Source organism: Chiloscyllium plagiosum, chromosome 20 (assembly GCF_004010195.1).
Source record: "Chiloscyllium plagiosum isolate BGI_BamShark_2017 chromosome 20, ASM401019v2, whole genome shotgun sequence".
NCBI lineage: Eukaryota > Metazoa > Chordata > Chondrichthyes > Orectolobiformes > Hemiscylliidae > Chiloscyllium > Chiloscyllium plagiosum.
Window position 1 is genome coordinate 23651536 of NC_057729.1, and position 24898 is coordinate 23676433.

General features: G+C 41.3%; 1 protein-coding gene across 1 annotated transcript in view; it reads left to right on the forward strand.

Moving 5' to 3' along the window:
* Positions 1–470: 470 nt before the first annotated feature.
* LOC122560076 (cadherin-4-like) overlaps positions 471–24898 on the forward strand; it is a 668379-nt gene continuing 643951 nt past the window's right edge. The window contains exons 1-2 of the mRNA XM_043710292.1: positions 471–805; positions 1082–1196. Of these exons, the coding sequence (XP_043566227.1) occupies positions 752–805; positions 1082–1196 (169 nt within the window). The 5' untranslated portion in view covers positions 471–751. The remainder of the gene's footprint in view (positions 806–1081; positions 1197–24898) is intronic.

The window sequence follows — 24898 nt, forward strand, 5'->3', positions numbered from 1 at the left end:
ACTGCATAAAACTTCATTAGTTTACATTAACGCATTTTTTAAAAGGAAAATTGGTGCTTGTGTTGCAACTGTATGAAATCGTGCCTTCTCTCCGGTTGACTTTTGCAAAGAACTCAATGGATGATGTGGAAGTCTTTGGAGCTCACGCATAGAGAGGCCTGGGGTTCAGAAATCAATTACCTTTGCCCCTCCTGGTCATTTTATGCACACATATCATGAGCACCATTGGAAAATAAAAATGCTTTTGTTGTTTCACTTTGAATGGGAGCCCATGCATTTGTTTTGGAATGCTTGTCTCTCACAAGGGATTCTCCAGCAGAGGGGAGAGAAGGGGCCCTGAGATGTTGTCAGTGCCTGGTACCTGTATTGTCATGTAAATCCTTCGGATGGGGAGGGGGGCGGAGCTCTGGCTTTGCGCTGCGGCTCCGCCTCTGGGTGGGCGGGGTTACAGTGACGTGTTGACGGTCTTTGGGGGGTGGGGAGGAGGAGGAGGTGGCGAAGCGCCGCGCACCTGCAGCGTGAAATTGACACACAGAGAGAGACAGAGGCAAGAGAAGAGCCCCAGTGCAGAGCCACACAGAGACAGCAGCAGGCAGCTGAGAACCGCTCCACTCTCCCACTGCATGAACAGCACCGAAACGCCGCTAGACAGGGGCTTCATTTTCACCTCAACTTTGCCCGACTTTCTTTTTTTTCTCTCTTCCCGGTGGGGGGGTGGTGGTGGTGGAGGGGGAGGTTTGCAGTTAGCAGGATGCTAACCTCCGCTGCCATCCTTCCGATCGCACTGCTTATTTGCTCAGTTCGGGTGAGGGGATAATTCTTGTTAATTGCTAGTGATAAATGCATTTTCTTACACGGTGCCTTTGCGAGCCGCAGTTATCGCGAAAGCACGGTTTGGTCGCTTGTCTTTATGTTTCATTTCTGATATGTGTATGGGTTTAGTGCTGTATTGTTTCCCAAATGCTTCAAATTGTGGTTCTACTGCCTTTTTATTTTTTTTAAATATACAAAACTGCCCTGCTTCCAGTAGTTTTAACCCGCAATAAGTTTGAATGGGGAATTTTCTGCTTGATCATCTCAGGCATCGGCAGCGGATGCTGAAGGGAGACTATCCTCGTGTCGGACTGGATTTTCTGAAGATGTGTATGCCGCGTTTGTTTCAAGGAGTGTTTTAGAAGGCCAGAGTTTTCTTAAAGGTAAGGGCGATGAGATGTTTAAATGCGATCCTCTTAAGACAGGCTTGTGCCCAGTACCGTTATTTCGCAAGGGAGGCTTGAGAGATCCGTAGTGCAAGTGGCAAATCGCCAGACAGTGGATATGTGTAAGGAAACCTCTCCTCACCCACCCCCGACGCGACTCGGCAGCTTTGATAAAACTTTCGTTGCCGAGTTCTATCGGAAGGCGAGATGCACAGGCTTTTAATTTTTTGTCGTTGAACCGATGTTTGCTTCCTCTGATGCTGGCCCGGTGGCTGCGGAACCTGTTTCTGCCTAATGCAACCACTAGCTATTTCTTCAAGCTGTGTTGATGTATAGCTCCACTATATTTCACTCGTTGTGTTAACAAAAAAAAATGTGCTTTAACTGTGTTTGAAAGCTGTCCAATTGAATAGAGACCTTCACTGTTTAGAGAAACGGTGTAAATTTCATTTCATTCTCCGCCTGTTTCTTGACATGAATGTAGTTTGAGTTTGAACCTTGCAAACTTTGTATCTGTCAAGTATTTGTGCATCGATGCGTGAGATATGTCTGTTTTTAAAAGCAATTTTCACGCGGGGATGGGGGAGGGAACACCAATTGTTGAGAGCTGGATTTGTACCATTGTTCTATGTGTAAACCAATCTGCGAGTTTCATTGATCCCAATTCCCTTGGCAGGGTTTCTCGGTTTTATTTTATTGGGATTTAAACACGGGCGAATGGGAGCAGGATAAATGAATCAGTGACTTTCCGAATAAGGGGAACACATTGTGGTGTTTTATGCCCGCGTTTTAAACATTATAGCAGTTGGATACATTCGCTCTAATAGAGTGGACTTTTTGAGTTTGCCAAGTGAAGTCATTGGTATCCAGAAATTAGGAGTGAAAAGGCTGTTATTCTTGCTCTCTCAGTTGCGTTTCCGATCAATCCATGGAGGGTATATTTTGTTCCTTTTTACTTAAGGTGGCTGCTTATGGATTTTTACTCAACAAAATCATGGATCAAATTTGATTGTCTTGAACTGATGGGACTAACGATCTCCTAAATGTGACGGTGTTGACCTCAACAAACATGGGTATTCATTTGAATATCCATTTTGTTGAGTCTGGGCAGACTTTATTCTTTTCGATTGTTTGTTTGTGCTGAAGTGCGCATCATTGTGATAAGGTGACATTCAGTTTTATTTCCTGAAAAAGTGGAAAATGTATGAAAAAATTGAAAGGTAAACACTGAAGTGACATTATGGTTTTTTTAAAAAAAGTAATAATAAACCAAGATTTGGATGTACAAAGAGTTCCTATTAATTGAAAAGCTAACATCTTCATTTGCTGGAAACTGAGGTGATTTAGTGAAAGGTACAATTTTTCTGTATTGTGAATTATTGGTGATTCCTAATATTTCCAGTATCATGTCAAAATATTATTTTCATCAGTGATCAACTAATCAGTCATTTATGAAGTTAATTTCACTACTCAAAATATTTGGCCTTTCACACTCCTCCAGAAAATATAAGGGTTTTCCTTCCAACTGCAGATAAGCTTATATGCTAAAACTTGTACAATTTGAAGAAACCAAAGCTGTGAGATTTTGAATAATGACATCAGATGCTTCAAAAGCACCAGTAGTGCAAGAAATGAATGAATTGTTTTTTCTGAATGACTAAATTGTAAGTTTTATTTGATCTGATGATTTGAAAATTGTCTGCAAATGTTTACGTTGAGCCCAAGTTTGATATGGAACACCAAAATTACACATCATACCCAAGTGGCAGGGGAAATTTCTAAATAATAGTGAAATCTAGAATTTAGAATTGGAAGATTTTTAAATTCTGTCTCTGCACCTAGAGATGCATGACACAGACAAGCTACATGTTTACATCTGTTTCCATTGCTGTTTTTTTTCTTGGAGCTAGTCACTATTCTGTTGCCAGAGGCAACAGAATTTGTGGGTGCCCCAGTCTGCAGCAAGTGTACCTGACCAGGAAACTACGATTCTTACCACCTCCCATAGGCACACAAGTTGAAATGTGGAGTTACCTTTAGCTGATTTGTGTTTGTTTGAGCATGGTCACAGCACCTAACCTGTCTGTCTAGTATCAAATTAGATATTTTCAACTTCATTGACATCCTCTTCAAAGATAAAGGGCCATTTTGAGTTATGACAATGGACATTACAGACTTCTGTTGTTACTTACTTCTGTTTTTGTATAGAAAATTCTTTACACCGAGGTAAATCAGGTTCAACCTTGAGCCAATTTTGCAATTATCAATTCGTAGACTAATGTTGACATAACATTATATTATACATTATAATGTTACGATACCAGAACCATTCTTGTTTTCTGAGTTACTGTTACTTAAACTGAAAGCTCTTTGTTATAATTTGTGTAAAAATGATTGAACAAACTTCTGCTTACCTTTTTTAGATATTTCTTTGCATTCCCTTATGCATTTTTAAAATGTTAGTTGGGCTAATTGAATATAACCTATTCATATTATCTACACTCTTTAATTTTCTAAGTCTACAGTATTTCTTCCTTCTTTTAAAAATTTCATTCTTTCTTCAGGCACTTGACTTTGCACTACCTAAGAAGTCGATACTAATTGGCTGCTTATGCCAATTATGCAGAAAGAATTATGTTTATTGGCTAGACACCAATTTTAACCCCAAGTTTGGTGATTTAACACTTGGTTCTGAAATAGGTGAGGTTTTTCAGCCCTCATTTATTGTGTTTGGTAGCGCTTACATATATTCCTAATGGCATACCATCCCTAACTATCCAGCGCTGACTTGTCTTGAGTTCTCAATTGAATATTGAAGGTTCAGAGAAAGATTGGTCCCTGCTTGGTACAGTGCAATGTGACATTAATAAGATCAGGGATGTTAAAATCAAAGTATTTGGAAGCCAGGAAGTTTAGAGTACTCCTGCTCTGGCATCAACAGAGTAAAAGTGTGCATGTTATTGATTTCTGGAGCCAGACAGGTGTTAGATGTAAATATTTGGGCAGTTTAATTTGAAAAGAATTTTTATACAACAGCATACTTGTCATTTTTAAGGTCAAAACTGTAACAACGTCAATCTTGTAAACCTTAGTTTCATGAAGAATTTATATTTTATGCATTGCTTAATACTATAATGATTGAAGATGGTCTGTGTGTGAGCTTGCATGTTTATGTGACATTAGTTGTCCATCCAGACCAGGCAATTTAAACATCAATTTTTTTGAACATAAATTCATCACTTAAATCATTATAGGTATTTTAATTCAACGTGAATAAAGTCATCAATATACCCTTTTATTAATCCCGATGGAACTCAGGCCCATTGGTTTTGTCACTGACGTCTGTTTTGGGTAACAAAGGCCAACTGATCCTACATATGGCCAATTCTTTTTAAACTGATGAATACGTAAGTGTTTTTTAAATTTCAAAATACTTTCCAGACAAGAATGGTCATCCAAGGAGGCAGTTTCTTTTTGTTCCTTGTTAGCTTTTCACCCAGACTCCAGTACAATTGCTATAGCCTATGTAAAACATCAGGAACTTCATAAGTAAATTAAATCTCACAACAATAAATATTGAGAAATATAAGTATGGAACAACTTTTTTCTGGTTTAAAATATAGTTTGATTATCAGATCCTGCCCATATTTACCATGTCCAACACAAGAGAATCCAACTATGATCATTTAATGTTCAATGGCCTTACCATCACTGTTTCACTAGCAGACATCTATTGCCCAGAATCTGAATGAGAAGAGCGACATGAGTACTATGTCAAAAACTAGGAATCCAGAGGTGAGTGACTCAGCTCTATCTTCTCAATCCTTGCAAGCCATTGGCAAAAATCCAGAGTTTGATGGAATACTCTCCATTTGCCTCGATGAGGGCAGCTCCAGCAACACTCAAAGCGTGATACTATCCAGGACCAAGCAGTCCATTGAGTTGCCACCCCATCCACTACCTTCACTTTTCACTGTCTTCATTACCGCCAGAAATGCTACACATGGTTACACTGCAGTAACTCACCAAGGTTACTTGAAACCTCCCTCCGAAACCATGATCTCTACTAACCAAAATGATAAGGGCAGCTGATGTATGGAAACACCACTGCCCGCAAGGTCCCCTCTGAGCCACTCATGATTCTGATTTGGAAAGGTATTGCTGATTCTTCACTGCCACTAGGTCAAAATCTTGGAACTCACTTCCTAACAACAGTGTGGGGATTTCTATGGACCAAGGACTGCAGTGCGTCAAGACACTTAACACCACCTAGTTAAGGGCGGTGAGGAATGGGTAACATGCTGGTTTAGTCAACAATACCCACATCCAGTTATATTCTTTAAATTGGCCACAACTCCAGTCAAAATTGGAAAATTCATCTAATCCAGGAAGGCTCTTCAAATTATATCTTTTCTAAGATATGTAGGTACGAGTAGACACTGACAAGTTTTTTTTTCATGTATTTACTTAATTTACTGAGACTGACTAGTGTACACCAACTTTAAAGTATTAAATGATTCATGTTACTTAAAGAAATGTTCAGTGTTAAATTTGGTTCCTCATAAAAAAAGATCATTGCTCCACTTTATTATAAAAGTGTTGTGGTGATGAAAACTATTTTCAAGTAGTTAATAAAACACTAAGTCACAACTGTAATGAAAAATGAATTATTACATTATGCCTGATTAGCACTGGTTCATTGAAGATTTTACTTTTGTGATTTATGTAAATATTTTTTAACAAACTGTGGCCTAAATAGCTCAAATTCCAGTGCGTTTAGACACAATTTCCTGAACTCACTTCAGGTACAGGCTTTACTTCTGGATGTAGATTAAAGAAAAAAGTGAAGATTATTTGATCAGTTGCTTTCACCTGTGTGGTTCAGTTTTCATCTGTTCACTCTTTTTAAAAAAAAATTTCTGCATCTTCTTCTGCTGTCCAAAGGATTATCTGTTTACTCTGCAACATATTGTCCCTTTAATCCACGTCATCTTTCCCACCAGCAGAGCTGTTCACAACGTTCCAGGAAGTTATCTGATTTTCCAAGGCTAATACAAGGATTAATACAGCAGGATCTTGATTCCTGTTTTTCATTATAATACCTACCTCTATAAATAGCACTGAAGGGACTGTGCTGACATGTATAATAGAACCACTTTAGTACGTGATTTTGTTCAAGTAAAGCCACTAATTTAGTTTGATTAAAATAAACTGATGCTTGAATGTTATCTGTTTATAATTTACGTTCAATTGAATTGGAAAATTAAAATCAATGAAATAGCATTTAAAATATTACTGATTTGCATAAATTGGTTCTGGTCAGTGACAGTGCATCTCCAGGTGGAAGTTCTCATTGCTGCATCTAGGCGGGTTTTTACATTTTAATGAAAAAGGAAGGTTGTACAAATGGGATTTAAATTTTCTCTCAGATTTCCAGAAAATTCCCTGTTCAGTCCCTAACAATCTGTACTTAATACTTTCATATGTGGAAGCCTTGCAACTCTTGAGAGCTGAAGTTAGTTTTTAAACACATGCATTCAAAATCACTTGCCTAATTCCAGTAGTGTACTCAAATGTATTGGCTACAGAAAGATGATATACTAAGATCCATGGAATAGAGATTTACTTAGAATCATGAAAACTTTTTTTGTGTGCAGATGTTGTTATTTATATTTCACAAACAATGGGATAGATCTTAAATTCTCTATGTGTGACTGAGTTAACAGCAGTGTTAAAATTTAAGGTGGGTGACATGTAATATTCCTATTACACTGCTATTTATTCTCCCACTTTGCTAGGCTACTGATATGCCTACCTGAATCAGACAGGGGACACCCTTTTGCTTTATTTTTTCAGGGAATGAGCATAGATAACTATGCCTTTATAATGTCCTGTTGGCCAGATGGTGCATCATAGAGGTTTTACTCAGTAAAACATAGGGCAGTAGAGAGAACAGACAGTTGGATATAGGAAAAGTAATATTGTGAGGCAAGAGCAGCATAAGTTGCTGCCATGGTCTATGAGAATAATGAGGACAATTGATATCACTGGGGTCTCTGCTCCCCTCAGGCCTGTAGGGCTACAAGCCAAGAGGGTTTCTGACCCATCCCAGTGTAGTGAGCAGCAGTGGAATGCTAAACCAGCTGGTCACTTGCTGTGTGGAATCTATCCATATGTGTGTTAACTGGAATTCAATTGATTCATTTTAAACTATTAAATATAAAGTTCAGTAAATCCTACAATATTTCTGAAGTGATGTGGATTTATTTTTATCAGAAGCATTTAAATACATGCTTTAGAAATAAAATGGTAAATTCTTTCTTTTCCCCCAAATGAAAGGCCAAAATGTTTTTAAAATGAAACAATTGTTATGGCTGGGAAGGGGTCCATGATTTGACAAACGTTGTGTTGTACAGTTTGTGCTGGATCATCAATTTAAAATGTTGTAAATAGGAATTATGGTATCTTGCAAATGTTGCCTTTAGTGGAAAGACTGTATTGCATTTGACAGAAGTCTCGAACTGGCACAATTTGCACTTTGTTTCCTTTTGGATGTTGGACCTTGCATTTCTCCATATCAGGTCAAGATGAACATAAATTTCTGCTGATTGTGCACAGGGTCTGTTTAAATTCTTAAATCATTGGAAAAAAAAATGCCAAATACAATCATTTAGGAAGTTATTTTTCTTGACTCTGTTATTTTACTACTCAAAATGGTCAACATTATGCCATAAACTGCCTTTCCTTTGCAATTCTGTCTGTCCTGCATTTTCATTTTCCTATATGTTCCCACTTGCCTTTTCCAATGGTTTGTACTTCTGTGCCCATATGTATCCAAAAATGGTAAGCTCAATACATTCCTCCTCATCAACATGATGCTAAAACTGACAGCATTTTAAGAAGAAAACTGGAAATGCCCAATCTACCTGGCTGCAGCATCATTTGCGGGTGCTGTCAGTCTCCTTTTGTTTTGGTAGATAAGTCAGAAGTGACGATGATGACAACTTCAATTTCTACAGCACAATTAATATAATTAAATTCTCCAAGGTGATCCGCAGAAATACTTTTAATCAAGATTTGTTACTATTGTTGGGAGATGTTAAGGCAAATTGCTAAAAAGCTTGGCCAAATGGGTTTTAAGGGATATCAGAAAGCGAGAAAAAGAGGTTAAGATCTTGGTGTCTCAGCAGCTAAATGGTGGTACAACTTAAAACTAAAATTAACCAAGAGACAAGAATTAAATTGATTGCACAGGAGCAGAAAAGTCCTGTTAACTCCTGTTCTTTCAGAAAAAAGGTTAAACTAAAATTCTTTATTTAATTCTATACACTTTTCTTTGCTTTCTCTGTTTGATCTTGATGGTGTGTAATATTGGTTTTTTTTTTGTTTGACCTTAAATTGATTTTAAATTAGATATCAGTTTCTTCCCAGTATTGTTCACTTCTGTAACATAATCTATCTTCATTGTCACTTCTAATGAAATTTTAATGTGCATTTGTCAAATCCAGGCTCAGGACTTTTCCTGTGCCTTTTCCTCACAAATCATCCAAACCATATAAATTCAACTCGACAGTGGCCCTGCCTGCATCCTGTCTTATACCAAATCCATTAATTCGATGTAAAGTATGCAATCTCATTTGGTTACCCCCACACTCCAACTTGCGTTGTGAAATAGTTTGGGATGTTTTTACGTATTGAAAGAATTATGAAGTTGAATCCAAATTCCAGGCACTTAGTTCTAAGATTTGTGTATCTAATTCTATCCTCTGTATGCTTTAAATTGTGCTTGCTTTTAGAAACACCATCAACCCAAAAATAATGAAAACAATTCTTACCATGTGGAATGGTCTAGCTTGATTTAACAATTAAAAGTTCTGTTATCCATTCAAGGGATATTTGAGCAACTGTTATGCCCCAGTATGTTCTGAACTTGAAACCGACTTCCATACATTGAAAACTGATTATGAAAAGCTGCAAAAAAATCTAATGATTATCTAAGTTGTTCTTTCATTGGAAAAGCTTCCCTGCACAAGTGGTGGGGAAAAAAGGAACATATATTGATGTTCACTTGGTTCAAGAAATGTTGCTGGTTCAGATACAAAGGCTCTGAATGTTGCAAACTCTCAATGTATGAACACTGTATCATAGGACCAAAAAGTGTGGTGCTGGAACAGCACAGCTGGTCAGGCAGCATCCGAGGAGCAGGGGAATCGACGTTTTGGGCATAAGCTCTTTATCAGGAATGAAGCTTGTGGGTTAAGGGGGCTGAGAAATAAAAGGATGGGGCCTGCAGGAAGGGCAGCTGGGAGTGCGATAGGGAGGTGAAGGTGATAGGTCGGAGAAGAAGGTGGAGCGGATAGGTGGGAAGGAAGATGGACGGGTGAAGAGGGCAGTGCCAAGTTGGAAGATTGAGACTGGGATAAGGTGTTGGAGGAGAAATGGTGAAACTGGTGAAATTCACATAGGATCCTGAAACCACATGGGATCGAAGATGGAAGGTGAGGCGTTCTTCCTCCAGGCATCGGGTGGTGAGGTTTTGGTGATGGGGGAGGCCCAGGACCTGCAGATCCTTGGTGGAATGGGAGGGGGAGTTAGTGTTCAACCACCTTCCACCCCACCAACGTCTGGATACATCATATCATACTCCACCATTTCCACCACCTACAAACCGACCTCACCATCCGAGATATATTTCCTTTCCCACCCCTATCTGCGTTTCGGAGAGACCATTCCCTCCGTGACTCCCTTGTCAGGTCCACACCCCCTGCTCCCCCCCCCCCCCCGCACCAACCCACCTGGCACCTTCCCCTGCCACTGCAAAAAGTGCAAAGCCAGCACTCGCACCTCTCCCCTCGCCTCCATCCAAGGCCGAAAAGGATCCTTCCACATCTGACACAAATTTACCTGTACTTCCATACACGTCGTTTACTGCATCAGTGCACCCAATCTCCTCTACATTGGGAAGACAGGATGCCAACTTGCGGATCAATTCAGAGAAAATCTCTGGGACACCTGCACTAACCAACCCGTGACCTGTTGCTGACCACTTCAACTCCCCCTCCTACTCCACCAAGGAGATGCAGGTCCTGGGTCTCCTCCATCGCCAAACCCTAACCACCTAACAATAGGAGGAGGAAAGCCTCATCTTCCACCTTGGGACCCTCCAACCACATGGGATCAGTGTGGATTTCACCAGTTTCCCCATTTTCCCCTTCCTCCACCTTATCTCAGTCCCAAACTTCCAACTTGGCACCGCCCTCCTGAACTGTCCTACCTATCCATTTTCCTTCCCACCTATCTGCTCCACCCTCCTCCGACCTATCACTTTCACCCCCTCCCCTCATCTACATATCACATTCCCAGTTCCCCCCCCCCCATTTATCTCTGAGCCCCCTTGGCTTACAACCTCATTCCTGAAGAAGGGCTAATGCTCAATGTCGATTCTCCTGCTCCTCATGGTGCCTGACAGACTGTGTGCTTTTTCAGCACCATGAATTTTGACTCTGATCTCCAGCAACTGCAGTCCTCACTTTCTCCACTGTATCATAGGATGTATAACTTACCTAGTTATCCACCTAATTGGAAAAGTACTTTAGACTTGAAGAACATGTGATGAAATAACCATTTTTAGTTTTGCGTTTTAAAAATATCAGAAGTTAGAAAACCATCCAGCCCACTTTTGTCATCTCAGTAGCCAAGATAACAAAGAACTAAGTTAGAGCACATTGGAAGAACCCCTACTCGCACTAAGTTCAAGTTATCTGAGAACCAATCTCCTGGAAATCTGACTGCAAGAAGCATTACAGCTAACTGAGAATCCTCTGCTTCACAAAATCTTGACTTCAATTGAAACATCAACTTATCTAAGAAACCAGTGGCCTACAATGAAAGAGATTGAGACAATTGTAAACTATAATTTTTTTGCTTTACCTTGATCAGTATCTAACCTTTTTGTATGTGTGGGTAATAGGTAATACAGGTGAATGAGACATTGCATTGTAAACAGGCAGGATAAAGTATTTGTTAGACACACAACCTGCTGCTTGAAGTTTTAAACTGGGACAATCACACTGGTGAACAAATACCTACTCTTCTATACAAACATGTTGATCAAGGGCAATAAAAAGGAATGTGCAAATACTGTCCATGACACAGTTATGATTTAAAACTGTCTAATTTTGATTTAATGGTGTATTTTTAGCTTTAGAAATAGCCAAACGTCATATTCTAGGTTCAAATAAAATCAGTTGGTGTTTCAACCCTAGTTCCATTTGGATAAGTCATTGGCATCAGACTGTCATGTTTGATATTAATAAACTCACCAACTTTATCTGAGTTGAAAGAAGTTCATGCTGAAAATTGGAGGAGCTTTCCTTTTGCAATGCAGAAATATTGTCCAAGTGAGCAGAGTTTGTATGTGGAAATATGCTATGCCTGGCCTAAGAGTCTGTAGTGATTGTAACGTGGTCAACCAGGTAGACTTTTCATAATGAGTTCCTTTGATTGAGGCTGTTAACCTGGTCCAATCAGGGAGCCATGGCTGACACACCGGAGTGTCAGCCTACTCAATCTGAGAAGTGGCTGTAAGGAAGCTGGACCAGTGTCAAGTACAATGCACATGTAAATAAAGGGTGACTTGGTGACGGGATGCCAGCCTCTCTGTGGAGTTATTTCAGAGGTGATGAGAGAAAAGAAATATGCTTATTAAGAAATTTGCTTGCAACAGTAGTATTTGATTTGGGGTAAGCATTTCTGCCATCATGCCATTATTTGAGAAGCGTGACTTGTTCGATCCTGCTAATGAAGACTGGGCCCAGTATTTGGAAAGAATGTTTTTTTTTCCAGCAAATGAAATTGGGGTGGATGCAAGTGATAATTCTCCTGAGAGCTTGTGGATCCACAGCTTTGTCAGTTATTAGGAGCTTAACGTTTCTTGAGGCAACAGATACGAAAACCTTTCAAGAATGCCCTGATTTAGTTAAGCAATATTATGACCCAAGCTGCCTCTAATTCTAAAAATATCGGCTTTACTCAGCAGTTCAAGAACTAGGAGAGTCTATGTTGGGATTTTTGACGAGGTTAAGACAATTAGCAGAGACATGTGACTTTCATTTAACCTTTAATGAGATGCTGAGATCCCATCTGGTATGTGGGATTAATGATGTGACCACGCAAAAGCACTTGCTAACTGAATCCCAACTGGACCTGAAAACAGGCACAACAACTGGTTTTATTAGAAAATGTGGCAAGTGGAGCATATGAATAACAGGGTATTCCAATGGAAGTGGACACCCTCACCAGTCTGACTGAGCCTGGGGGAACACCATTTGATTGGAGAATTGCATATCCTCATTTGGGACATATCCTGAACAGAGAGACTCTCGGTCAGCCCACAGCAAACTCCAAAACAAAGCTAAGCTTCAGCCAAACGGTTAACATTTTCTTCAAGATCTGGGCTGGCAAGCCACTATATATTTGCTGCTAGTATGAAGACTTGGGGCAGCAAGAGTCCCACTAGACCTGAATTGAGCAAGAGAACTTGTAAGCCGGTATCCGTAGAGTGCACATCCTGGAAAGTCCACTTACAATAAAATTGGTTCTGATTTGGATATTGCTAAGCAATCACAATAAACATCTGGTTAAATAGGGATCTGGTTCTAATGGACGTTGATACCAGCATGGCTGTATCAGTGATGGCAGAACCAGTCTTTTAATAAAAGTTGCTCTGGATTCCACCCTTTAAGTTTGTGCAAGACTTCAGCCAGACTGAGGAATCTATACTGGGGAACCTTTTACAGATTAATACTACAATCTCTTCGATTCCGGACTCGTGCAAAGGAACTGGTTCAGTTCCCACTGATAATAGTAAAAGGCTCGAACTCAAGCCTGATGGGGCAAAATTGAGAGATTGACCGAGAATGACTCAACATTTTGCAAATAGAAAATGACTGCCTTGAGTGAAGGTTCTTCAAGAAGATTGGGGGACTAACAAAGGAGCCAAGGTCATTTTGCATATTGACCTGGAGGTAATTCCATGATTCAGGGCCTGCCCAAGGCCATTTGCCTTGCATGCAAAAATAGAGATAGAAAGCGAAGGAATCATCAAATCAGTACATTTTGCGGAAAGGACAACTGGTCATACCAATTGTGAAGCCTGGCAAGTCTGTTTGCTTTTCTGGGGATTTTAAACAAATGGTAAACTGCTTTTTGCAGCTGGATAAATACCCAAACCCTCACATTGATGCAAAGCTGGCAGGGGTGGGGGACTGTCCTTCACAAAGGTGGACATGAGCCATATGTACATGCTTTTGCAGTTAGATGAGGATTCTCAGAAGTATGCTACAATTAATATCCATGAGGGTTTGTACCAATTTAGAGACCCCGTTTGGGTTATCATCAGCCTATGCCATTTTTCAGCAGATGATGAACATTTTATGTGGCCGACCCTGGATTGCTATGTATCTAGATGACATGTTAATGACTGGGAAGACTAATAAAGATCTCTTCGACTTGGACATTAGTCCTCGCACATTTCTCTCAGGCAGGCATACACCTTTATAGAAGGAGACAAATGTGCATTGCAGGCACCCCAAAGGACCTACTTGGGCTACAGAGTTGACAAGACTGGATTACACCCATTGGAAGATAAAGTGAGGGTGATTGAAGGTGCCCTAGCTCCCACATCTGTACCAGAGTTTAGGTCTTTGCTTAGAATGGTTAATTATTATGGAAAGTTCATATGTAACCTGGACTCTATCCTGGTACCTTTCCATCTGCTATTAAAGAATGGTCATCCTTACAAATGGACTCCTAAGCAAAACCTGGCCCTTGGAGAAGTGAAGAAGTAGCTATCGTCATTAAAGGTGAGGATATATCATGATCCCAAGTAAGAAGTGGCGCTGATATGCGACACCTCCCTACACAGTATTGGGGTACTGTCAACTCGCAGCCCAATGGAGAGAAACATCCAAGAGTGTATTTAATAGCTGCATTAGCCATATCTAGAAGGAAGGTGTGGTAGTTATCTTTGTTGTGAGAAAGTTCCGCCAATGCTTTTTGAAGGATGTAAGTTTGTAACAGTAACAGACCACAAACCCCGGCCAAGTCTAGTCAAAGAGGATATAACTATGCCAGCCATAACTTCAGGTTGAATTCAGCGGTAGACTCTCAATTACAAGTTGGAACACCATCTGGGGGGGAGGGTAGCAAATGTGGATGCCTTGAGCCATCTCCCACTGCCAGATACACCACTGGTGTTCTACCACTGGAAGAGTCTATTCTGCTTGGAAACTTGCTGGTCACCATTTCGGTCACCACTGACAACATCAGACAGCGGATACAAAAAGATCTGGTCCTGGCAGAACTAAAACAGCTGGTGACAATGGGGGAAACAAAAGGGTCATTGCAACCAGAACTGAAACCTTTCTGGACCTGGCAAGACCAGATCACTGCAGAGGTTGGCATTTCTTTATGAGAAGAAAGATTGTCCCAAGCAAAGGTCACTGCCAGATACTGGCTGAACTTGACCAGGGTCATCCTGGGTTTCAAATGAAGATGAATGAATGCTTTTTAGCTGCATTGGTGGGGCAATGCCCAGAATGCCAACAAGGTCAAACATTATTGGCAGCAGCTTCCCCATTATTTGGGGGAATGACTGAGTAAACCCTAAACTCCGATGTCAACCTATGCAGGTCCTTTCATGGGCTGAATAGTCTTGATCAAGAACAAAATGGTTGGACCTGCATAGTGTTCATTCATCAAGCACGGACGACAATAGAAAAGCTGTGAGTATCTTTTGCAATACATGGTCTCCCAGAAGTGCTGGTAATAGACAACAAGCCACCATTTAACAGGGTTTTTGAGTATTTCCTCAAAATAAATGGTATTCAGCATGTAATGACAGCTCTATACCATCAAATGGTCTGGCAGAAAGGGCAGTCCAAACTTTGAAGGTAGGCTTAAAGAAAGAGCCTACAGCTTCATTTAATACCGAACTATCCCAGTTCCTATTTTAATTCTTGGATATTCCCCACCAAACCCCCCCACCACCACCCCATGCGTGGGTAAGAGGAATGGTCGATGTATGTTATGGGACCTGATCTCACAAAGTTCAGATAGGTGAGGCTGCCCTGAACAAGCACATGGATCACATGAAAGCTGCAAACTCAAAAGGGGAAGGAGCAAAACATACCCATCCCTCATAACAACTAGAAAGGCTGTCTGAGGCCATGGGTACTCCCTCTCCATCTCGCATTGAAGAAACTTCTGGGATCTGAGATAGGCAAGATGGATGTCTCTGTCTCAAGACCTTTACCAGCTGAAGGGAAGAAATTTAATTCTCCCAAGACATCCTGGGCACAAGGAGCGGGTTACTGTCTGGTACGTGCTGCTCTTATCGGATGCTGAGTCAGAGGAACCGGACCTGGTTTGCAAACTCCCCAGGAGTGGCTAGAAGACAAATAACAACAGGCTTGCATCTCTGGAATTGAAGGAGGAGGAATGCAGTGATTGTAACGAGGTCAGCCAGGTGGACCTTAGGAGTTCCCTGATGGGGGCTGTCAATCTGGCCAAATTAGGGAGCCCTGGCTGACAGATATAAACAAGAGTGTCAAAGCTTCTGTGCACTAAGAACTGGCTCAGAGCAAGCTGGACCAGTCTCAAGTACTATGAGGATATGAGTAAAGTGATTTGGTGACAGTATGCCAGCCTCCTGTGGAGTTATCTCAGTGCCGTTTTAGGGATATATGCATATTGAAAAAAGAAGAAAACATGACTTTCATTCACAGCTTTTGTCTCATATTGCAGAATGTGTAAGTTTCTTTTATAAGCAAAAATTCATAATCAAGGTAAATGAATAAGACTGACAAAAAATACTTCAGGACATTGTAACCATCTGGGGCTAAATTGGAGATACCTAGGCAGTTCCCACTGACCCACTCCCCACACTGCTCACTGTATTGAATTTAATTACTAAATGAAAATTTTTATAAAATTAACATCTGTTTAAATAGAACAGTTGCATTTTATCACTTCATCACAGTCAATAATGTTAAATGAGCTTTCTGAAGTGTTGGCATTATTTTAGGCAAATGCAGCACCCTACACTGTAAGGTTTAAATTTGATTGTGTTGCTTGATGCAAGATTGTTCCACACAGTCTCCATCAAATAGTTCTGTGGATTGTTTGCATTCATCTGAACAGTTACATGAACCCGATATAATGTTCTATCAACAATGAGCTAAAGTGTGACCCTTGATGTCCACAGAAGTGGAGCAGGACTTGAACAAATAACTTCCGTATTAGAGGTTAGCAGGTAGGATAGAAAACATTTCTTGTCTGGCAATTATTTGACGTACATTACAAGCAAAAACAATTGAAGCAGGAATAAAAAGGGGTAAGTGAAGTAGATAACTGGTTAATTTATTATTAAATGTTCTGTTTATGGGGTCTGTAAAGTCTTCAATTCATGTTATGTCACCTTACCTGAAGATGCAGGGTAAGTATATGCCTATTGCGTATTATATCAGCACTGCTGATAATCTGCTGAAAGGAAAACTTGAAATTGACATTATGAAAAGAGCGTGTCAACACATCTGTGATGATTAATTAGGAAAATTTGATGAAGAATGCCAAGGGACTCTTTGATTTTACAATGTGGAATGGCCTATTTAAATCATTATTTTTTTCATAATTCGTTAGATTATGGCATAATTTGAGGGGTCAGACTGAAATGAACTGGTTCAGTGACAATTCAAATGTCTAACTTTTAAATTTTATTTCTATCTAATGAGAAGTTTCAAACTTCATCGCTTGTGGCTAATGTGTGGTGGATTACGCTATATCAATTGGTTGACGAAATAAAAGGAGCCATCAGTAGGAGCTTAAACAGGAGTGAGACACAAGATTGAGCCTCTAACAGATGTTAGAGCAAGTTAAATAAAGCAGACGGGTATGGCAGGGAATGAGGAAAGACAGATGAATTAAACTGAATTTATTTACTTCAATACAAGAGGCCGGACAGGTCAGGCAAATGAACTCTGGGCATGGGATTGGGATTTAAAGCTAATATAGAGACATGACTGAGGAAGGGACAGGAGTAGGGAACACTAGATGACAAGAGATATTGAAGCTCTTGCCAAGAAAATGGAAGAGGCATATGTCAGGTATAGACAGCTGGGATCAAATGAATCCCTTGAGTAGAGGGACTGTAGGTGTAACTTAAGAGGAAGATCAGGAGGGCAAAAAGATGATACAGCTTTTGGCAGATAGGGTTAAAGGGAATCTTCTGGATTCTCCTTAACCCTAAGTATTTTAAGGGCAAAAGAGTAACTAGGGAGAGAATAGAGCCCCTTTTAAACATGGCCATCTCATTTGCTGAACCACAGGAGATGGGTGTGAACTTAAATGAATATTTCTCATCAGCATATAACGTGGAGAAAGACATGGAAGCAATGGAACTCTGGGAAATAGTGATATCTTGAAAAGAGTCCACATTACAGAAACTGAAGTGCTGGAGGCCTTAAAATGCAAAAAGGTAGATAAATCCCCAGGACTTGATCAAGTGTATCTGAGGACATTGTAGGAAGCTAGGGAAGAAACTTCAGGATCCCCTACAGAGACCTATCTTTGAGAGCTATGTCTATCAGCGAACCAAAGACTGGAGGGTGGTTAATGTGCCATTATTTAAGAATGGCAGCAAGGAAAAGCTCGGCTGAGCCTTGTGTCTGTCAGTTGTGGATAAATTGTTGGAGGGATTCTGAGAAAGAGGATCAAAATGCATTTGAAAAGGCAGTGACTGATTTAATAGAGTCAGCATAGCTTTGTGCATGGGAAGTTGTGTTGCAAACTTGAGGTTTTTTTGAGGAGGTGGCAAAGAAGATAGATGGAGGCAGAATGGTAGTTATTGTCCACATGGACTTTAGCAGGGCCTTTTGATAAGGTTTCGCATGGTAGACTGGTTAGTAAAGTTACTATAGTTAGAAAGTGGGATCCAGGGAAAACTAGTAAAATGGATGCAAAATTGGCTTGACTGTAGGTTACAGGGTGGTGATAGAGGGTTATTGTTCAGACTGGAAGCCTGTGACCCGTGGTATGCTGCAAGGATCAGTGCTCGGTCCATTGTTTATATAAATGACTTAAGAGTATAGGAGGGCATGGTTGGTAAGTTTTGTGGATGACTACAAAATTGGTGGTATAGTGGACAGTGAGACAAAAGTTATCTAAGACTTGAAAGGAATCTTGAGCAATTGGGTCAAGGTGCCAAGGAATTGCAGGTGGAGTTTAATTCCAATAAATGTTGGGTATTTCATTTTGGTAAAACAAACCAGGGCAGGACTTGCACAGTTAATGGAAGCGCTGTCTAACAGGGAGACCTTCAGGATGCGATACATACTTCCTTTGAAGTCACTGGTAGACAGTGATGGAGTTTGACAAACTTGGTGTCATAGGTCAGAGTCATAGAGATGTACAGCACAGAAACAGCCCCTTTGGTCGAACTTGTCTATGCCAAGCCAGACAACCCAACCTAATCTAATCCCATTTGCCAGCACTTAGCCAATAAGCCTCTAAAACCATCCAGATGCCTTTTTTCAAATGCTGTAATTGTGCCAGCCTTCCCCACTTCCTCTGGCAGCTCATTCCATGCACTCACTACCTTCTGTGGGAAAACGTTGCCCATTAGGTCCCTTTTTATCTTTCCCTTCTCACCCTAAAACTATGCTGTCTAGTTCTCAGCTCCCCCACCCCAGGGAAAAGACCTTGTCTATTTATCCTATCCGTGCCCATCATGATTTTATAAACCTCTATAAGGTCACCCCTCAGCCTCCAACACTCCAGGTAAAACAGCCCCAGCCTATTCAGCCTCTCCCTATAGCTCAAATCCTCCAATCCTGGCAACATTCTTGTAAATCTTTTCTGAACCCGCTCCAGTTTCACAACATCCTTCCAATAGGAAGGCGACCAGAATTGCACGCAATATTCCACAAGTAGCCTAAACAAAGACCTGTACAGCCGCAACATGACCTTCCAACTCCTGTACTCAATACTCTGACTAATAAAGGCAAGCATACCAAATACCTCCTTCACTATCCTATCTATCTCTGACTCTACTTTCAAGGAGCTATGAACCTGCACTCCAAGGTCCCGTTGTTCAGCAACGCTCCCTAGGACCTTACCATTAAGTGTGTAAGTCCTGCTCTGATTTTGCTTTTCCAAAATTCAGCACCTCAAATTGATCTAAATTAAATTCCGTCTACCACTCCTCAGCCCATTTAGCCCAGCTGAGCAAGATCCCATTGTAATCTGAGGTAACCTTCTTTGCTGTCCACCACACTGCTTCAGTATTCACTAAGGAAAGGGACCTTGTTGTGAATGAGAACTTGGAGGAACCAGGAAATGGCTTGAACAGATCGAAATTGAGGGAGTTGATGTGCTGGAAATTTTGGCAAACTCGCTCTTGCTCCCTCTCCCTCCCACCATGGGAGTCATACTAGGGATTGGAGGGAGGTGAATGTTCCTCTTTTTCAAGAAGGGGAATAGGGAAATCCCTGGCAATTTCAGACCAGTCAGTCTTGCATCTGTAGTCAGCAAGGTTTTGGAAAGAATTGAGGGATAGGAATTATGACTATTTGGAAAAAGCATAGCGTGATTTAAAAGCAGTTAGCATGGTTTTGTGAGGGTTAGGTCATGCCTCACAAATCTTATTGAGTTCTTTGAGGAGGTGAAAAGACAAGTTGATGAAGGTCAGGCATATCAAATGACTTCAGCAAGGCATTTGATAAGGTTCCCCATGGTAGGCTCATTCGTTAAAGTCAGGAGGTAGGGGATACAGGGAGATTTGGCTATCTGGATTCAGAATTGGTTGGCTGACAGAAGGCAGAGAGTGGTTGTAGATGGAAAATATTCTGCCTGGAGGTCAATGGTGAGTGGTGTCCCGCAGGGCTCTGTTCTCTGCTTTTTGTAGCTTTCATAAATGACTTGGATGAGGAGGTTGAAGGGTGGGTTAGTAAATCTGCCGATGACACAAAGGTTAGAGGTGCCATTAATAGTATCGAGGGCTGTTGCAGGCTGCAGCGTGACATTGACCGTATGCAGAGCTGGGCTGAGAAATAGCTGATGGAGTTCAAGCTGGATACATGCAAAGTGATGCATTTTGAAAAGACCAACTTGAATGCTGAATTTTGGGTTAAAGACCAGATTCTTGGTAGTGAGGAGGAAAAGAAGCATCTTGGTGTTCAAGTACATAGATCCTTCAAAGTTGCCATCCAAGTAGATGGGGTTGTTAAAGCATATGGCGTTATGGCTTTCATGAATGAGGGATCGAGTTTAAGAGCCATAAGGTTTTGCTGCAGCTCGACAAAACCCTGATGAGACCACACTTGGAATATTGTGTCCGTTCTGGTCACCTTATTTAGGAAAGATGGAGAGGCTTTGGAGAGGGTGAAAAGAAGGTTTACCAAGATGCTGCCTGGACTGGAGGGCTTGTCTGAGGAAGAGAGGTTGACTAAGCTCGGACTTTTCTCTAGAGAGAAGGAGGAAGAGAGGTGATCTGATCCAAGGTGTAAAAAGTAATGAGAGGCATGGATAGGGTTGGTAGCCAGAGACTTTTCCCCAAGGCAGGATTGACTGCCACGAGGGGTTAAAACAATGACTGCAGATGCTGGAAACCAGATTCTGGAATAGTGGTGCTGGAAAAGCACAGCAGTTCAGGCAGCATCCGAGGAGCAGGAAAATTGATGTTTCGGGCAAAAGCCCTTCATCAGGAACACGAGGGGTCGTGGTTTTAAGGTGTTAAGAGGGAGGTATAGAGGAGACGTCAGAGGTAGGTTCTTTACACAGTGTTGTGAGTACACTGAATGCATTGCCAGTTGTGGTGGTGGAAGCAGAGTCATTAGGGACATTTAAGTGACTGCTGAACATGCACATGGACAGCAGTGAAATGTGGGGAGCATAGGTTAGGTTATTTTATTTTAGAGTCATAGAGTCTGTTTCTGTGCTATACATCCCTTTGGTCCAATTTGTCCATGCCAACCAGATATTCCAAACCAATCTAGTCCCACCTGCCAGGATCTGGCCCCTCCATATCCCTTAATGCTTCCTATTCATATACCCATCCAGATGCCATTTAAATGTTGAAATTGTACTAGACTCCACCACTTCCCCTGGCAGTTCATTCCATACACATACCACCCTCTGTGTGAAAATGTTGCCTCTTAGTTCTCTTCTATATCTTTCCCCTCTCACCCCAAACCTGTGCCCTCCAGTTCTGGACTCCCTCACCCCAGGGAAAAGACTGTCTATTTATCCTATCCAGCCATTCATGATTCTACAAACCTCTACACCCCCCCCAGCCTCCGATGCTCCAGGAAACAGCCTCAGCCCATTCAATTTCTCCTTATAGCTCAAATCCTCTAACCCTGGCAACATCCTTGTAAATCTTGTCTGAAACCTTTCAAGTTTCACAACACCTTTTCCGATAGGAAGGAGACCAGAATTGCACGGAATATTCCACCAGTGGCCTAACCACTGCCCTGTACAGCTGCAACATGACCTCACAACACCTGTACTCAATACTCTGACCAATAAAGGAAAGCATACCAAACGCCTTCTTCACTATCCTATCTACCTGCGATTCCACTTTCAAGGAGCTATGAACCTGCACTCCAAGGTCTCTTTGTTCAGCAACAGTCCCTCGGACCTTAACATTAGAACATAGAACATAGAACAATACAGCACAGAACAGGCCCTTCGGCCCACGATGTTGTGCCGAACTTCTAACCTAGATGAAGTACCCATCCATGTACCTATCCAAATGTCGCTTAAAGGTCGCCAATGATTCCGACTCTACCACTCCCACGGGCAGCGCATTCCATGCCCCCACCACTCTCTGGGTAAAGAACCCACCCCTGACATCTCCCCTATACCTTCCACCCTTCACCTTAAATTTATGTCCCCTTGTAACACTCTGTTGTACCCGGGGGAAAAGTTTCTGACTGTCTACTCTATCTATTCCTCTGATCATCTTATAAACCTCTATCAAGTCACCCCTCATCCTTCGCCGTTCCAACGAGAAAAGGCCGAGAACTCTCAACCTATCCTCGTACGACTTCCTCTCCTCTACATTGTGTATAAGTCCTGCTAAGATTTGCTTTCCCAAAATGCAGACCTTACATTTATCTGAATTAATCTCCGTCTGCCATTTGTCAGCCCATTGGCTCATCTGATCAAGATCCTGTTGTAATTTGAGGTAACCCTCTTCGCTGTCTACTAAATCTCCAATTTTGGTGTCATCAGCAAACTTACTAACTATAGCTCTCATGCTCACATTCCAAATCACTTATATGAATGATGAAAAGTAGTGGACCCAGCACCGATCGGCAAGCTGGCTCAGTGGTTAGCACTGCTGCCTCACAGCACCAGTCACCCAGGTTCGATACACACCTCAGGTGACTGTGTCTGTCTGTGTGGAGTTTGCACATTCTCCCTGTATCTGCATGGGTTTCCTCCCACAAACCAAAGATGTGCAGATCAGGTGAATTGGCTGTGCTAAATTGCCCATAGTGATAGATACATTAGTCAGAGGTAAATATAGGGGAATGGGTCTGGATGGGTTCCTTATGGCACTCCACTGGTCACAGGCCTCCAGTCTGAAAAACATCCCTTCACCACCACCCTCTGTCTTTTACCTTTTTTGAGCCAGTTCTGTATCCAAATGGCTAGTTCTTCCTATATTCCATGAGATGTAACCTTGCTAACCAGTCTCCAATGAGGAGCCTTGTTGAATGCCTTACTGAAGTCCATATAGATCATGTCTACTACTCATCTATCCTCTTTGTTACTTCTTCAAAAAACTCAATCAAGTTTGTAAGACCTGATATCCCACACAGAAAGAGCATTGAATACAGGAATTGTGATGTCATGTTCCTGCTGTCCAAGACATTGGGTTGGCCACATTTTAAGTACTACAGCACATATAATTATGATTGTCCTGCTATGGAAAAGAAGTTAATAAGCTGGAAAGGGTGCAAAAAAGACGTTCAAGAATGCTACCAAGATGAAAAGTTTATTATAAATAGGGAGTGGTTATGCTGGGAACTTCCCTCCCTCGAGTGTAGGAGGGTGATGGATGACTTAGGGATTTACAAAATCTTGAGGGACATAGAAAAGGTGAATAGCCAAGGTCTTTTCCCTAGGTAGGGGATTCCAAAACTGGAGGCATAGGTTTAAGGTGAAAGGGGAAAAATTTAAAAGGGACCTGAGGGTGGTGCATATATGGAATGAACTGTCAGAGGAAGTGGGAGAGGTGGGTACAATTACAACATTTAAAAGTCATTTGGACAGGTCCAAGGATAGAAAAGGTTTAAAGGGATTTGGGCCAAATGTAGATCAACTTCGGAGACCCAGTCAGCATGGACGAGTTGGGCCTAACTGCCTGTTTCTGTGTTATGTTTCTCTAACTGAATTGGGTCCAACTGTGGAGTTAAGTGAAATATAATGCATATGAATTGAAGGAAATTGTGAAATATTTTTGATTCATGGGAAAATTTTAATAATATCTTAAAACTATACAATAGGCTAAAAGACCTGCATGCCAAATAATACATGTTTTATTCTCATCACTCAACTGACCAGAACGTGGAATGTTCACAGTTCATTCACTTATGAAATGAACTGTGGTTGTAATTCATTAGATTGTTTTTATCTCAGCTATTTCAACAATTACGAAGTTCAAGGATAGCATGACTGAACATCCGCTTATCATTGGTTACAGTTCAATTTCTGTTGCATTTTCAGTGGAAATGTACTGATATGTTTTTTAAAAAAAACCTGGTGGGAGGGAAATCAAATTTCATGTTATTGCACCATTCTTGGTAAAATCTAAATCTTCATTCTGTGCGCTGTTGGACCGCTTAATGCTAAGAGTTAACTATGCAGAACTAATGTTTAATTTGTCCCAGAAAAGTCAATTTTTGTACTACCTTAAAGATACATGAGTAGATATTACACTCTGCCGAAAGGAGCAACACCTCGAAGCAGGTTGATATTGTTCAGTGGTCCCATGTTTAATCACAGATTGCTCTCTTGCAGTGTTTCTGCAGTTAACTACTTTGCCAAATGAACCGATTTGAAAACTGATAGGGAACTTCAATTTGTTGATTCGCCGCCAGGAGAAAACTCTCTGTCGCGTGTAGACTCACACTGTAACTGAGGAGACGGCAATCGCTCCGTTTTCCTCCCGGGCTGGTTTCTGAAGCTGCCCGGGGCTCCCTCTGCAGGAAGGCGGGGACCGAATTCCAATGTCGCAGGCGCCATACAGTATTCATTCGTTACACCTCAATAGTGGTGACTTGTCCCACATGCAAACCTAACCGGCAGCCATTGTCAGAGATTTGACATGCGGAAGATTAATTTGAGCATGGTGTGACAGGAGAGGGCAGGGGATTGGCAACTCGGAGCTGTTTTCCCATGGCAGGGTGGGGACATTTCTTGCCTTTGATTTTCTTGGATTTTAAAGTCAAACGTTGACTGCCTCAAATTCTGTGATTTTCCCAATGACTTGCACAGTTTTGTTATATTCATTTGTGGGGTGTGGGTGTCGTTGGCTGGCCCACATTTATTGCCTGTCCCTAGTTGCCCTTGAGAAGCTGAATTGAATTTATTGAATTGTGAGTTGTCTTCTTGAACTGCTGTGGGTTGTCCCA